General features: G+C 42.2%; 1 protein-coding gene across 2 annotated transcripts; it reads right to left on the minus strand.

Annotated features, from left to right (window-relative positions):
• Positions 1–1454: 1454 nt before the first annotated feature.
• On the minus strand, positions 1455–16013 carry asb2a.1 (ankyrin repeat and SOCS box containing 2a, tandem duplicate 1). 2 transcript variants are annotated; one of them, XM_030406296.1, is made up of 10 exons: positions 15774–16013; positions 9517–9888; positions 8649–8759; positions 8414–8583; positions 8002–8157; positions 7541–7786; positions 6712–6883; positions 5920–6496; positions 5358–5511; positions 1455–4913 (listed from the first exon to the last, which is right to left on the minus strand). In XM_030406296.1, the coding sequence occupies exons 2-10, from the start codon at positions 9861–9863 to the stop codon at positions 4777–4779; spliced, it is 2070 nt and encodes a 689-aa protein (XP_030262156.1). In that variant the 5' UTR covers positions 9864–9888; positions 15774–16013; the 3' UTR covers positions 1455–4776. The 2 variants fall into 2 exon arrangements, with proteins under 2 accessions (XP_030262156.1, XP_030262155.1); XM_030406295.1 differs by lacking the exon at positions 15774–16013 and adding an exon at positions 10274–10409.
• Positions 16014–16625: the final 612 nt, after the last annotated feature.

Below are 16625 nucleotides of genomic sequence, written 5' to 3' on the forward strand. Positions count from 1 at the left end.
GCCGAGATCAACTCTGCCCCCAGCGCTCCCAAGGCGGAAACCCGCTGGGCCTTCGGACCAAGAGTCCCTCAACAGAGTACCGGCCTTCCCTCTGGCTACTGGACCGACGCGCTGTGCCGTGGTCCAACCCAGAACTCTCAAAGAGACCAAGCTTCAGTGCCTCCTGATGCCCAGACAAACAGGCTGAACGTCTTCATACAGTTGGATCCACACACGTGAGAATGAGTGGTGTCTAAAGTTCTGACTCCTGTCTACAGTTCTGACTTCTGTCTAAAGTTCTGACTTCTGTCTAAAGTTCTGACTTCTATCTTATAAACTTAAGAAAGTTGAGGTTAGGGTCTCGTTAGTATTAAAAGATTACTCCCGTTAAACTTAATATATAAAAACCCGACCCTTTAACTTTACCATCTGCCAACGGTCACGTAATTTATTTATTTCTAATTACAGTCTTTACCTTTTCTGTTATCTGTTGTTCGTCCTAAAATTGTCCGTTCATTTATGTTACCCCAAATTATTTAGTCAATAAATATATATAATCATTCGTTTTTGTCTGGAACTTAATTTTGATGTGGAGAATCGATGGATACGTGCAAAGAATTCACTGCTTCAGAATATTGAGATTGAATAAATTGATTTGAAATTGATACTCTAACCATCCAAGTCAAACTTGTACAGTTAGATGTTTGGAATAGTTCCCTCCAGCCTATTTCAGTAAATCAAACAATGGAGGTGGTGCCCCTTCTACGAGTGTAAAATTAATCACCAGTGATTAATGACCTTGATTATCAAGCAGTGATAGTCCCCTACATTTATATCCATGGTGCCGTCCACGTGAGGCCCGCATAGCCTACCTACATGTCCTATAAATTTGTGGTGCCCGTGTGAGGCATAGTTGATTACCAATAATTAATTAATTGCCAGTGATTAATTATCAAATATTTATCAAAGTAGTGTCTCCTACTCCTGTATACTTCACTATACTCCTGTATACTTCACTATACTCCTGTATACTCCTGTATACTTCACTATACTCCTGTATACTCCTGTATACTTCACTATACTCCTGTATACTTCACTATACTCCTGTATACTTCACTATACTCCTGTATACTTCACTATACTCCTGTATACTTCACTATACTCCTGTATACTCCTGTATACTTCACTATACTCCTGTATACTTCACTATACTCCTGTATACTTCACTATACTCCTGTATACTTCACTATACTCCTTTATACTTCATTACCCTGCTGTATACTTCATTACCCTGCTGTATACTTCATTACCCTGCTGTATACTTCATTACCCTGCTGTATACTTCATTACCCTGCTGTATACTTCATTACCCTGCTGTATACTTATCCTAACTGTGTATTCCAGTTCTCTGTTATAATACTTGTGTTCTTGAACACATCACAGCGTCTCAACATAAATGAAAGCACACAGAAATATTCACACATGTATTTCGTGATTTATATAAACAACTTCACACAAATGTCTTTCAATGCTCACAAAATATTGTCAGTATTTAGTAATAGAGAACTTTTGATCTGAGGAACAGAGAGAACATGAAGACATCTTCTGATGTGTAACAAACCTAATCAATCACAACTTTCAAATGAAAAACTCAGTAGATGTCATAAAAGGTCAATACAGTATAAATATCTGCTTATGAAGTCAAACCACTGAATGTGATACTTCAGCCAATAGCATAAAAAAATATATTTTAAAAACATATTAAATGATTAAGGAGTTTTTATATTTTTTATATGAATTTTCAAAAGTTTCAAGGAGACGTAATCCTCGACGAGTCATTAGTACTTTGAGTCTAAATGTTAATGTCTGATAAACCTGCACAGTCAGTGTGTGAAGTATTAATTAATTAAGTATTAAAAAGTATTTAAAAAAATAAACAAATAATCACTGTAATCCCTGGGATGTCCTGTAAGATTCAGCTGGATTAGAATCAGCCGATACAAAGATCCAGATGTTGACAGCCTCATTAAAAAGGAGTGGGTATCCTCTCTAGATACAAAGATTCCCACAGTTGTAACCAACTCTTTTATGGGAAGCAGGAAAAGCAGCTTCCACAAGAACAATTCCACCATAATAACAAATCTGGTAAATACTTTGTAAATCAATTAAACAAAATAAGGAAAAGGAGAATCTCCCTCTTTACGACCTCAGCAGAGACACCCAAACGTTCATTCACACGTTCATTTACCGCAACTCAGTAAAAAGCTAATTGTCTTTACTGACACACCAGTAACAGTGACTGAACTTTACTCTGCCCTCAAACTCGTCCTCAACAACAGAGCACCAGGACCTGAAGGCTCCCTGCTGAGGTCTATAAAGACCTCTGGTCGATTTTAGTTCCATTCAAAAGACTTTTAACTGAAATCAAACACAATTCAAGAAAGCCGGCAAACATGAACACAGCCACGGTCTTACTGCTTCTAAAACCCAACAAAGGTCCCACACAACCGTCGAGCTACTGCCCGATTTCTCTAATCAGTGTGGACATCAAAATCATCAGTTAAACACTCGCTCACAGAATAGAAAAGATGATTTCATCTATAATCTAAACTTGCTTTATCCAAAGTAGACATTCATCCAGTAACACTAGACTTTTTAATTTACATCTCTACATCAAACAGCATCATTATCGTCCTTCCACAGAAGACGCTGCTCATTTCTCATCCACTCTGCAACAATGTGGCACTGCTTTGAGGCAATGATGCCCACGGTCTCCCTTCATCTTCAACATTTCATCCAACCAGTAGCTGCAGACATTCATCAGAACACATCAAAAGAATCCAGACACCAAACACACATCATAAAATCAGTCTTTATGCAGATGACATATCCTTTAAAACCCTCACTCATCACTACAAGAAACTACTGAACTCATTGAAACTTACTCCAACATCTATAATCCCTCCATCCATAAACTGGCATCAATCCTCTATTCCTCCACTGCATAGTAACAGCTGGGATACAGCAGCCCACACATCACCTGTCCCTTCATGCACAAGTTACATCACATATCTGGGAATTAATATCTCCCAAGGATGTCAGAGTTGTTCAGTCTCACCTCCATCCCATTTCTCAAAACCATCATTGATGACCTCCTCTGTTGGATGAACCTTCCACTCTCCATCATGGGCAGGATAGCGATTAACATACCTTTTCATAATGATCCCTGTTGAACCCACCCTCTGATGGTTCAAATCTCCAGACTCAATGATCACCAAATTCTATTGGAAAAAAACGAATACCAGGAATCACATGAACAACTCTACAAAACACAAAAACACAAGGAGGACTTGCAGCACTAAGTTTGTTTCATTATTCTCTGGCAACCCGACTTCAATACATATTTAAATGGATCCACCCCCACCAATTAGAAAACCTGACATTCTAATCAACAACAAACTACAGCACAGTACTGAGTTCTCCCCTGCACTTGGTCAGAGAAAACAAAACACAAACTGGTTACATTCCACCACCTGGTCCTGAAGTATGGCATCGGGAACAATCAATTTCTTGATTACGTACAACTCAAATCATTGATCCAAGCCACATGTAACAGAATGACTCTCGACTTAGATCTACCCCTTCAGCTGCAGAGGTAATTAACATAATGGGAAAATGACCTGTCACTTACTCACGATGCCAACTTCAGAAACCAAATCTACATGCTTAGGTCCGTAAATATAACATAACTGGAGTCCATCTTTGTAGAAAAATGTCCATTCTCATTGGCAGTTTTGCCGTCATGTGCTCCGTTATAGAGATACATATACTGTTTCAGTCTCTGAGTCCACTGGAGTATGCACAGTTCATACTTCTTTTCTTTTCCTGTTGCATTTCCTCAAAGTACTCCGAGCGCAAACAACATGGGATCGATTGGACTGGCGGTGTTCATTATCTTTTCACTCTTCTCTTTTATATCCTGACAATATCCCTGTAACACTGGACGGTCCCAGAAGACATGGGAATGGTCACCTGTCATCCCACAATTCCTCCAACAAAGTGGAGACACTAAATCTTCATAAAATGTTGAAATTAGCACTGGTCTTCCAGTCAAACTCCTTCCATAGATTACTGGTGATGCCTTTGTGACTACTCATACACATGTCCTCCCAGGTCCCGTCTTCAGCCGTCACAGAGAGTTCCAGGTCCTATTGTTCTTTTACACTGAAGGTATTTTCTGCCATGTCTCTTATAATCTTATCCCGTTCTGTATGGTTAGGGATGTTGTGCCTTATTTGTAGACATTACATCGTTGTAGATCTTTCGGGGGATGTGCAAATTGAATTTGTATTTGTATTTGGGAGGGTTAAAATTAATTTATTTCACTGCCCTCCAAAAGCTGGTTTATCGCTCTTAGGCCATTATATTCTCACCGCTTGAATCCACTGTCCTGCACTGACAGGAGGAAATCTGTCACAAATTTGCTTTTTCCTAAATCCTCCCTCTGTTTACCCATCCTGTTTTCACACACACACACACACACACACACACACACACACACACACACCAACTTTTAACACCCTCAATATACAACAATATGTACTTATATATACTTGTATTTGTTTTTGCTTGTTTCATTTCATTGTCTCGTTTTGTCTTGTCTTATTGTCTCCAATTTCACTCTGTCTCTTCCTTGCCTTGAATCACATTACTTAATAAAGATTTTATAAAAGCTGCAGTCAGCAACACCAGAGGCCAAATGATCGACTGACGAGTTTAAACTGAACAAACAGCCGTTCAGTCGTCCAAAGGAACCTCCTGATGTTTCAGGAAGCGGATCAGACCTCCAGGCAGCGGCAACCTCTTCAGATGTCGATGTTGAACACGCTGCAGAATCTGCATCCGACAGAGCTGCAGCAGCGGCCGTGGAGGTGCTAAAGGAAACCAGAGAAACCAGTTACATCACTGGGAAACTATCAGACAAACCTGTTTGTGAACGTTCTCAGGTCATGGTAATTGTAAGTGCTGTATCGTTGGCAACTTTTGTCGGAGACCTTCCACATCTCATCCAAGAGGCTTCTTCAGTTCTAACTAACTGGAGGAGATGCAGGCTTTTAAACCTTGTGTGGGAGTGTCCTTGTATTGTTAACCCAACCAGCCTTAATGCAGTTGCTAAGTCCAGGTGAGCCCAGGTGTGAATGTTGTTAAGTTGTCTGGGGAGAGAACTCAGTACAGCATTGTAGGTGGGTGATAAGTAAAATGTTAGTCTACCTCCTCTGCTCAAAGACAATCGTTTCAGTTTACCTCTCTTTCAGACAAACCAGTAACATTCCTGTAGCACCTCATCAATTATAGGTTTGTTATTGATTATGGCTCACCTGCTTTGTCTTTGATGGCACTCCAGTCAGAGTAACTGTTCAGGTGTTCCATCAGTCTGGAGCAGAGAGTCACATGACCAACGTAGTCCAATAGGATGTCAATGATTGGCCCCGCCCACCGACTGATACTGGGGGCCGATATCATCTCACAGAACTGTCAGTCAATCACAGAACAGACAAATGAAGAACTGTCAATAATTCACAGAACTGTCCAACACAGAACTGTCAATCAATCACAGAAATATAAATGAGTCCAGAACTGTCAATAATTCATGAAACTGTTGATCAATCACATACATATCAGGAAGTCAAAAATTGTCCAAGAAATATCAAGTCATCAGAGAAACATCAATCACAGATATATCAGCCAATCAAAGAACTGTCAGTCACAGAACTAACAATCAATCACAGAACTGTCAATCACAGAACTGTCTATTGATCACAGAACTATCAATCAATCACAGAGGTGACAGACACACCTGCTCTCTGATCATGAAAAAAAGTGGCGTTCAGCTGAAACCTTCTTAGCTGACAGTTAACATCTGAAACAGACCCGTCTCACCTGAACGCCTCTCATCTGAGGTGTATTTTGCGTGTCGCTGTCGTAAAAAACAGCCCTTTCTGAACGGGTAGTTTTGATTGGTGGATGAGGATGGCTGCCGTAGAAACAGTCAAAGCAAGTGTGTGCGCAGCCTCCCTGGTCCAACAGGTACTTGAACATGGGCAGGTACTTCATGCAGAACATGTAGACAGCGGGGAAGGTGGTGGGGTGCGTGGGGATGCCAGCGTTGATGTCGGCACCGTGCTCCACCAGCAGAGTGACAGTCTGGATGCAGCCTTGTCTCGCCGCCACCATCAGAGGCCTGAACAGGTCCAGGTTTGGGTTGGCGCCTGCCGCTAGCAGCATCTTCACAGCCTCAATGTTGTTGTTGATGACGGAGAAGTAGAGCGCCGTGCTGCGGCGGTCCTCATACAGCTTTGTCCGCTCTACAGACAGCTGGTCATTGACATCGAAGCCCGCCTCGATCAGAGCCTCCATGACATCGTTACGGTTACGCTCAGCAGCAAGGTGCAGCGGGCTGATGCCGGTCCGCCGGACTCTGGCCTTACTGGTGGCCTGGATCAACATGGAGACAATGCTGGAGAGAAGAAACATCACAGGACCAAATCAGTCACTAAACTTCTTCACACAGAAATAACTTTGACGAAATGAAACCCACAGCGTTCAGTTCTGGTGTTACTGTGATCAACATCTATCATTAATCTGGACCACAGCTTCACTCAGTGTAAACTGTTGACAGGTTATCTACAACACTGAGCTTCTTGTGTAAAGTAAAGTCGACAGTGCACCTACGTGTCACTTCCTCTTTGGGCGGCGATGTGAAGCGGTAACAGGCCCGTCTTTCCAGGTTTGTTGGGATCAGCTTTCTGAGAGAGGAGGAACTCCACCACTTCCTCGTGGCCATTTTTAGCTGCTTCATACAGAGCGGTGGCTCCATCCGCAGCCTCACTGTTCACATCCGCACCTGCAGGGAGACAGATGGAGGAGTCAGGGAGACAGGTGGAGGAGTCAGGGAGACAGGTGGAGGAGTCAGGGAGACAGATGGAGGAGTCAGGGAGACAGGTGGAGGAGTCAGGGAGACAGATGGAGGAGTCAGGGAAACAGATGGAGGAGTCAGGGAGACAGGTGGAGGAGTCAGGGAGACAGGTGGAGGAGTCAGGGAGACAGGTGGAGGAGTCAGGGAGACAGGTGGAGGAGTGACAGTATGTGGGAGGAAAACCTTGTCTGCTGACCTTCAATTCCCTGCAGTGATGTCACTGTGATGTCACAGTGTACTGTGATTGTGCATGCGTGTGTGTGCTTGTGTGTGTGTGTGTGTGCATGTGTGTGTGTGTGTGTGTGTGTGTGTGTGTGTGTTAGTTCAGTGTGACCACCACAGGAACAAGAACCTTTTGAAGGAACTGTGGACCTTCACCTGATCCTCCACCAGAGGGACCACAGACTAAACTCAGGTCCTGTATGATGTAAAGACGTCCCTGTGGTTTTCTGTCCTAACAGCCAAAGTTCTGTGTAGCCAATAGGATTCAGGGATTGACAGGAAGTTGTCTCAGTTGTCTCACGGGACTCACATAACCAAATAAATGAAACAAATGAATAAAAACAGCAGAAAGATAAGCTGAACCGTGTTTGAGGAGGAAACGCAGCGCGGCAATCTGGCCAATCTGAGCAGCACTAAACAGCGGTGAGATGCCGTAAACGTTAGTCAGGCTGTGCTTGGCTCCGGCCTTCAGAAGCATCTCGCAGATCTCCACGTTGTTACGACACACAGCTTCCTGCAAAGCCGTCCAACCCAGAACACAGTGAGCGTTCACTGCCACACCGTGGTTCAACAACAGCGCCACCATCGCAGGACTGTTCCTCTCACAGGCTGCAGAAGAAGAAAACAGGGGTCAGCGGTCAAAGGAAATACACATCATTGTTATCATTGTTAAATAACAGTAATAAGGCCCTAAAGATGATCACGATCCACAGCTCCTGTTAGCGTCCAGAGTTTAATGACAGACACTGTTTCCTTCTTCATTAAACTCAGCGTAGGATGTAGATTCACAAGGTGACACTGACCTCACTTCCTGTCAGTTGTACCTTTGTAGAGTGGAGTCTCTCGTTCATGGCTTGAGATGTCGGCGTCCGCTCCTCTTTCCAGAAGCACCTGAATGCATCGCAGCTGGATACTGCTGACGGCCAGCAGCAGCGCCGTCTCACCACGCGTCGTTCGCTTGTTGATCATTCCTGGCTGAGCTGAGATCAGAAACAGAGAAACTGTGATGTCTCTGTGTGTGTGTGTGTGTGTGTGTGTGTGTGTGTGTGTGTGTGTGTGTGTGCGTGTGTGTGTATGTGTATGTGTGTGCATGTGTGTGTGTGTGTGTGTGCGTGTGTGTGTGTGTGTGTGTGTGTGTGTATGTGTATGTGTGTGTGTGTGCATGTGTGTGTGTGTGTGTGTGTGTGTATGTGTATGTGTGTGCATGTGTGTGCATGTGCATGTGCATGTGTCTACCTGACAGCAGCACTGTCAGACAGGTTTCTTGGCCGTACCACGCCGCCTCGTGAATGGCGAGCCAGCCTGGTTTACTCGGTAGCATCAGGTTTGTTCCAGGAACCATCACTAATGTTCTCACAGCTCCTACATCACCAACACGGATCGCTTTGAACAGAGGCTCCTCCTCCCTGCAGGGAAAATACCCATCAGCCACCTGTATCACCAGGACGTTAATGAACAGAACTAGACTCACTCCTCTGGTTCTGGACCGATGTGGACCAGATTGCCATCAGGTCTCCGATATGCAATCATCCTCTTCCCAGAACCTGTCATGAAGCGACTGATTGTCCCATCAAAGGTCTTTCTGAAAGAAAATGGCCAATCAGAGAAGAGAGGTGGATGTGAATGCAGTAAACAACAGTAAACACATCCTCACATCCTTTTATCAACCGTTGAGTGCCATGTTTGTTTTTTATGTATATTTAGCCAAAGGTTGATTTATCTGCAGAAGTAGTGTTGAATCCAGTTGGCTGCTTTGTCTCTCGTCTGACAGTCAGCTGTAAACAGGGTCGTGTCTGTAAATCTGATCTGAGGTCAGGAGCAGCCGGAACTGTTTCCACTTCCTTTGATTAGCAGGGACCAACTCAGACGTGTTGGTGTTCTGACCTCCACCTCGAGGCGGATCTGATCTAGACCGGCAGTCTGATGCAGTTTATATTGTTCATGTTCTCAATATTAGAGCTTGAGGACCGACAGGTGAGAGGTTATTATTAGTTCCAGAAAATGAATCACATTTCTGTATTTAATTTAATGTATGTAATTTTCATTCCCTCTTGATGGCTTCATGGTGATTTATCATACTGCTGATTATTTGTCATCCTGATTTGAGATCTCATTAACATCTCTGCCATGTTGCCAAATTAAAATTCAGTGTGAGCTCAAGATGTATGAAAAGCTCAGCATTAATGTAACTCTCATTATGTTTGTCTCTGTATTTGATCACTCTTGTTGAGCCCGTCATCAGTAATAATGAGTCCCTTCTCCTCTGGACTCACATCTGGATTCACTAAAACTCAAACCTGAGCATCATCAGGACAACACGAAAATAAAAACTGACGTACGGATCAGGAGGCTTTTCACTCGGAGGGTTTGGACTACTGTAATGTGCAGCTGTCTCTGCTGGAGGTGGATTGTGGGAGCTGTGGTTTGCAGGTGGATTGTGGGAGCTGTGGCGTGGTTGGTTGTGGTTTCTGGCTGCAGGATTCAGGCGGGTGCTGTCAGATGGATGAGGAGGCGCGGCGGCGGCAACAGTGTTGGTGTTTGCAGTGTTACAGTGCAGGTCGGTCAGACTGCGCTCGACAGCGAGCTGCAGCAGCTCATCATCGCTCAGGTTACTGTAGAAAGAATAATCCTCGAAGGCAACGCTGGGAGCTGCTGATCCAGAGGAGGAGAGGGGTGCTGCCGTCATGATGGAGCTGTGATGAGTTCACCGTCTGAAAGTAGACAAACAGCAGCAGAATGGACTTATGAAACCATGTGATCAGCGGAGAACTTAATAATTCACACTGCCTGCTAGATGATGTGTGTGTGTGTGTGTGTGTGTGTGTGTGTGTGTGTGTGTGTGTGTGTGTGTGTGTGCCTCAGACAGATCAGACAACCATCCAATCTAAAAAACACTCAGGATGGATTGAATCCATCCAGAAGAAGTGAGTATGAGCTGAACTGAACAGAGCAGTCTGACACTAGCATGAACAACTACAAACTAACTCAGCTCACTGCAGCAGTCTCACAAACAGCTGATTGCACATCTAAATACACTTTATCAGCAAAGCAGCACCAACAGGAACACTTCATCCAGCCAGCAGTAAACGTACTCACCTGTTTCTAAAGTATTTCTTCATGAATCCAGTTTCCTCTGACTTAACACACGTCCACGTGTTGTGTGTCTGTCTGTGTGTAATGCGGCTACACATGACCCGGTGTGGAGAGTGTTGTCGGGTCCTTGAGGTTTATTTTAAGGAGCTGCAGCCTGAGCTGACTGACCTGAGTCTAATGTTACAGGCACACTCATCAGAACCAATATCATATAATATAGTATAATATCATATCATATAATATAATCATGTCTTTTGTCAAATCAAGAAGTGATGTTCAAATATACTGCAGTGAGTTTTTAACAGGATTTAAAACCGTCTCAATTTAATGCCACTGTCTCCCTCTGATGACCTACATATACAACCAGGTCATCCGAGGGAAGACTGCCTGTTTCTATATACTTATTACACTTTATAACCTTATTACACTGTATAACCTTATTACACTTTATAACCTTATTACACTGTATAACCTTATTACACTGTATAACATCATAACACCATATAACCTTATTACACTTTATAACCTTATTACACTGTATAACATCATAACACCATATAACCTTATTACACTTTATAACCTTATTACACTGTATAACCTTATTACACTGTATAACATCATAACACCATATAACCTTATTACACTTCATAACCTTATTACACTTTATAACCTTATTACACTTTATAACCTTATTACACTATATAACCTTATTACACTTTATAACCTTATTACACTTTATAACCTTATTACACTATATAACCTTATTACACTTTATAACCTTATTACACTGTATAACCTTATTACACTCTATAACCTTATTACACTGTATAACCTTATTACACTTTATAATCTTATTACACTATATAACCTTATTACACTATATATCCTTATTACACTTTATAACCTTATTACACTGTATAACCTTATTACACCGTATAATCTTATTACACCGTATAACCTTATTACATCGTATAATCTTATTACACTATATAACCTTATTACACTATATAACCTTATTACACTGTATAGCCTTATTACACCGTATAATCTTATTACACCGTATAACCTTATTACACCATATAATCTTATTACACTGTATAACCTTATTACACTATATAACCGTATTACACTTTATAACCTTATTGCACCATATAACCATCCATCCATCCATCCATTGTCAACCGCTTATCCAGACTCGGGTCGCGGGGGCAGCAGCTTCAGTAGCGAGTCCCAGACTTCCCTTTCCCCGGCCACATTGGCTAACTCTGACTGGGGAATCCCCAGGCGCTCCCAGGCCAGAGAAGAGATATAATCCCTCCACCTGGTCCTGGGTCTGCCCCTAGGTCTCCTCCCAGTTGGACGTGCCAGGAACACCTCCCTAGGAAGGCGCCCTGGTGGCATCCTCATCAGATGCCCGAACCACCTCAACTGGCTCCTTTCCACGCAGAGGAGCAGCGGCTCTACTCCGAGTCCCTCCCGGATGGCTGAGCTTCTCACCCTATCTCTAAGGGAGACCCCAACCACCCTGCGAAGAAAACCCATTTCGACCGCTTGTACCCGCGATCTCATTCTTTCGGTCATGACCTATCGCTCATGACCATAGGTGAGGGTAGGGACGAAGATTGACCGGTAGATCGAGAGCTTTGCCTTTCGGCTCAGCTCCCTTTTCGTCACAACCGTGCGGTGAAGCGCATGCAACACCGCACCCGCTGCTCCGACTCTCCTGTCAATCTCACGCCCCATCATCCCCTCACTCGTGAACAAAACCCAGAGGTACTTGAACTCCTTCACTTGGGGCAAGGACACATTCCCCACCTGGAGTAGGCAATCCACCGGTTTCCTACTGAGAACCATGGCCTCAGATTTAGAGGTGCTGATCCTCATCCCTGCCGCTTCACACTCAGCTGTGAACTGATCCAATGAGCGTTGTAGATCTACAGCCGATGATGCCATCAAGACCACATTATCCGCAAAAAGCAGTGATGCGATCTTAAGGTCACCGACCTGTAACCCCTCCATACCACGACTGTGCCTCGAAATCCTGTCCATGTAAATCACAAACAGGATTGGGGACAAGGCACAGCCCTGGCGGAGGCCAACACCCACTTGGAACAAGTCCGACTTACTTCCGAGTATATGCACACAGCTCTCGCTTTGAGAATATAGGGATTGGATGGCCCTGAGAAGGGACCCCCTCACCCCATACTCCCGCAGCACCTCTCACAGAACATCTCAGGGGACCCGGTCGTACGCCTTCTCCAGATCTGCAAAACACATGTGGACTGGGAGATTGTACTCCCAGGCCCCCTCCAAGACCCCTGCCAGAGTAAAGAGCTGGTCCGTTGTTCCACGACCAAGATGGAATCCGCATTGTTCCTCTTCAATCTGAGGTTCGACAATTGGCCGGACCCTCCTTTCCAGCACCTTTGAGTAGACTTTCCCAGGCAGGCTGAGTAGTGTGATACCTCTGTAATTGGCACACACCCTCTGGTCCCCTTTCTTAAAGAGAGGGACCACCACACCTGTTTGCCACTCCTTCGGCACCGACCCCGACCCCCACGCAATGTTGAAGAGGCATGTCAACCAAGACAGCCCCTCAACACCCAGAGCCTTCAGCATTTCTGGTGGTATCTCATCGATCCCTGGGGTTTTGCCACTGTGGAGTTGTTTGACTACCACAGTGACTTCACCCAGGGAAATCGGCAACGATACCCCATCATCCTCCAGCTCTGTCTCCATTACAGAGGGTGGCTGAGTGGGATTCAGGAGGTCACCAAAGTACTCCTTCCACCGCTCTATAACCTCCTCAGTCGAAGTCAACAAGGTCCCATCCCCGCTGTACACAGCTTGGATGGTTCCCTGTTTCCCCCTCCTGAGGTGGCGGACAGTTTTCCAGAAGCGCTTTGGCGCCACCCGAAAGTCCTTCTCCATGGCCTCGCCAAACTCCTCCCACACCCGCTGCTTTGCCTCTGCCACAGCTGCGGAGTCCCCCGGGACAACATGTCCCTGAAGGACTCCTTCTTCAGTCGGACGGCTTCCCTGACCACCGGTGTCCACCACGGTGTCCGAGGGTTGCCGCCCCTTGAGGCACCTAAGACCCTATGGCCACAGGACACAGCTGCAGCTTCAACAATGGAAGCTTTGAACATCGTCCATTCAGGTTCGATATCCCCAGCCTCCACAGGGATGCTAGAGAAGCTCCTTCGGAGGTGGGAGTTGAAGGCTTCTCGCACAGGGGCCTCCCCCAGACGTTCCCAGCTTACCCGCACTACTCGTTTGGGCTTACCAGGTCTGTCCAGGGATTTCCCCTGCCACCGAAACCAACTCACCACCAGGTGGTGATCAGTTGACAGCTCTGCCCCTCTCTTCACCCGAGTGTCCAAGACACACGGTCGAAGATCAGATGATACAATCACAAAATCGATCATTGACCTTCGACCTAGGGTGCTCTGGTACCACGTACACTTATGAGCATCCTTGTGTTCGAACATGGTGTTCATTATAGACAGACCGTGACTGGCACAGAAGTCTAATAATAGAACACCATATAACCTTATTGCACTATATAATCTTATTACACTGTATAACCTTATTACACTTTATACTTATAACACTTAATACTCATTGGACTTTATAACCTCATTAGACTGTATAACCTTATTACACTATGTACCTTTCACTTTATAACCTTATTACACTTTATACTTATTACACTTTATAATTTATTACACTTTATAACCTTATAACATCTTATAACCTTATTACACCATATAATCTTATTACACTGTATAACGTTATTACACCATATAACCTTATTACACCATATAATCTTATTACACTGTATAACCTTATTACACCGTATAACCTTATTACACTTTATAAACTTATTACACTGTATAACCTTATTACACTTTATAAACTTATTACACTATATAACCTTATTACACTTTATAAACTTATTACACTGTATAACCTTATTACACCGTATAATATTATTACACCGTGTAACCTTATTACACTGTATAACCTTATTACACCGTATAATCTTATTACACCGTGTAACCTTATTACGCTGTGTGACTTTATTACACCATATAACCTTATTACACTATATAACCTTATTACACCGTATAACCTTATTACACTATATAACCTTATTACACTGTATAACCTTATTACATTGTATAACCTTATTACACCATATAATCTTATTACATTGTGTAACCTTATTACACCATATAATCTTATTACACTGTATAACCTTATTACACTATATAACCTTATTACACCGTATAACCTTATTACACTATATAACCTTATTACACTGTATAACCTTATTACATTGTATAACCTTATTACACCATATAATCTTATTACATTGTGTAACCTTATTACACCATATAATCTTATTACACTGTATAAACTTATTACACCACATAACCTTATTACAACATTTAATCTTATTAAACTGTATAACCTTATTACACTGTATAACCTTATTACACTTTATACCTATTACATTTAATACTCCTTGGACTTTATAACCTTATTACACTGTATAACCTTATTGCACTTTATAACCTCATTAGACTGTATAACCTTATTACACTTTATAACCTTCTTACACTTTATAACCTTATTACACTTTATAACCTTCTTACACCATATAATCTTATTACACTGTATAACCTTATTACACTATAAAACGTATCACACTTTATAATCTTATTACACTGTATAACCTTATTACACTATAAAACCTTATTACACTTTATAAACTTATTACACTGTATAACCTTATTACACTGTATACCTATTACACTGTATATCTATTATACTGTATAACCTTATTGCACTTTATAACCTCATTACACTGTATAACCTTACACTGTGTAGCCTTCACTTTATAACCTTATTACACTTTATACTTATTACACTTTATAACCTTATTACACTTTATACTTATTACACTTTATAACCTTATTACATTGTATACATGTTACACTTAATACTCATTACACTTTATAGGCAAGGCAAGGCAAGGCAAGGCAAGTTTATTTGTATAGCACAATTCAGACACAAGGCAACTCAAAGTGCTTTACAGGCACACACAAATTACATTAAAAGACAAACATTTCATTTAAAAGACATTAAAAATTGCATTATAAAAAAAAAAAAAAAAAACTCAGAGTAATAATGCAGTTCAAAGACTTCAGTTAAAAGCAGTGGCAAAAAGAAATGTTATAATCTTATTGCACTGTATAACCTTATTGCACCTTATAACCTTATTACACTTTATACTTATTACACTTTATAACCTTATTACACTTCATAACTATATTACACTTTACAACCTTATTACACTTTATACTTATTAGACTTCATAACTTTATTACACTTTACAACCTTATTACACTTCATACTTATTACACTTCATACTTATTAAACTTTATACTGATAACACTTTATACTTATTACAGTTACACAGTGCAGAAGGACTGACCTCTCAACTGACTGATGACGTGGTTCTGCTCGCTGTCTCAGTCCTTGAAGCAGACACCGGGGCGTTTTGCAGGTGAGAGTGAAGCCCCCATCCTAACCATGGTGCTGAAGGGAGACCAGAGTTGTAAGACAAAGCTTTGTGCTGGCTGACGTACATTTAAACCCTCACCAACGGTCATGATCATGAATACAGACCTGAAGAACGAGATCACAGAGAGGCTTCATGGAGAAAGGAGCCAGCTGAGGTTGTTTAACATCTGATCAGGATCCATTTCATGGTTTAATCACCTATTATTATCATCATTATTATTTTTATTATTGTTATTGTTATTGTTATTGTTGTTGGTGTTGTTATTGTTACAAACTGAGATAAAATAGTCATTCACTTTCTGATTTCCCACTGAACTGATAAAATAAAGTGTTTATCCAAAACCTAGTTAAACTGTGTGTGTGTGTGTGTGTGTGTGTGTGTGTGTGTGTGTGTGTGTGTGTGTGTATGTGTGTGTTTGTGTGCTCGTGCGTGTGTGTGTTATTTTAGGATGCAGCTGCTGGCTGAAAGTGAGGAGACGAGGTCAGACTTGAGCTAATAAAAACTTTCACTTTGTTAGTTTTGTGACCTTTAGTAACCTTAAATCACAGACATGTGTATACATTCGACATGATTATATATGTATTGTTATAACTGATTTATTAACCTTTTAAACTTCTGGTTTTAACTGATATTTGTTAGTTGTAGTTTCCAGGTGTTGTTGTTGTTGTTGTTGTTGTTGCCATATAATTTTATGTTATTGTTGTTGTTGTCATATAATATTGTGTTATTGCTGTTGCTGTTGCTGTCTGTCTCCATACTTGA

Source organism: Sparus aurata, chromosome 22 (assembly GCF_900880675.1).
Source record: "Sparus aurata chromosome 22, fSpaAur1.1, whole genome shotgun sequence".
Classification (NCBI taxonomy): Eukaryota; Metazoa; Chordata; class Actinopteri; order Spariformes; family Sparidae; genus Sparus; species Sparus aurata.

What these genes read in the sequence shown, in the direction of transcription:
- asb2a.1 (XM_030406296.1), bottom strand. Translation starts at nt 9,863, where the DNA reads ATGACGGCAGCACCCCTCTCCTCCTCTGGATCAGCAGCTCCCAGCGTT. An exon ending in AGAGACTCCACTCTACAAAG is followed by an intron (nt 7,787 to 8,001) that starts GTACAACTGACA and finishes CTTCTTCTGCAG; the next exon opens with CCTGTGAGAGGAACAGTCCT. An exon ending in CTCAGATGAGAGGCGTTCAG is followed by an intron (nt 5,512 to 5,919) that starts GTGAGACGGGTC and finishes ATTGACTGACAG; the next exon opens with TTCTGTGAGATGATATCGGC.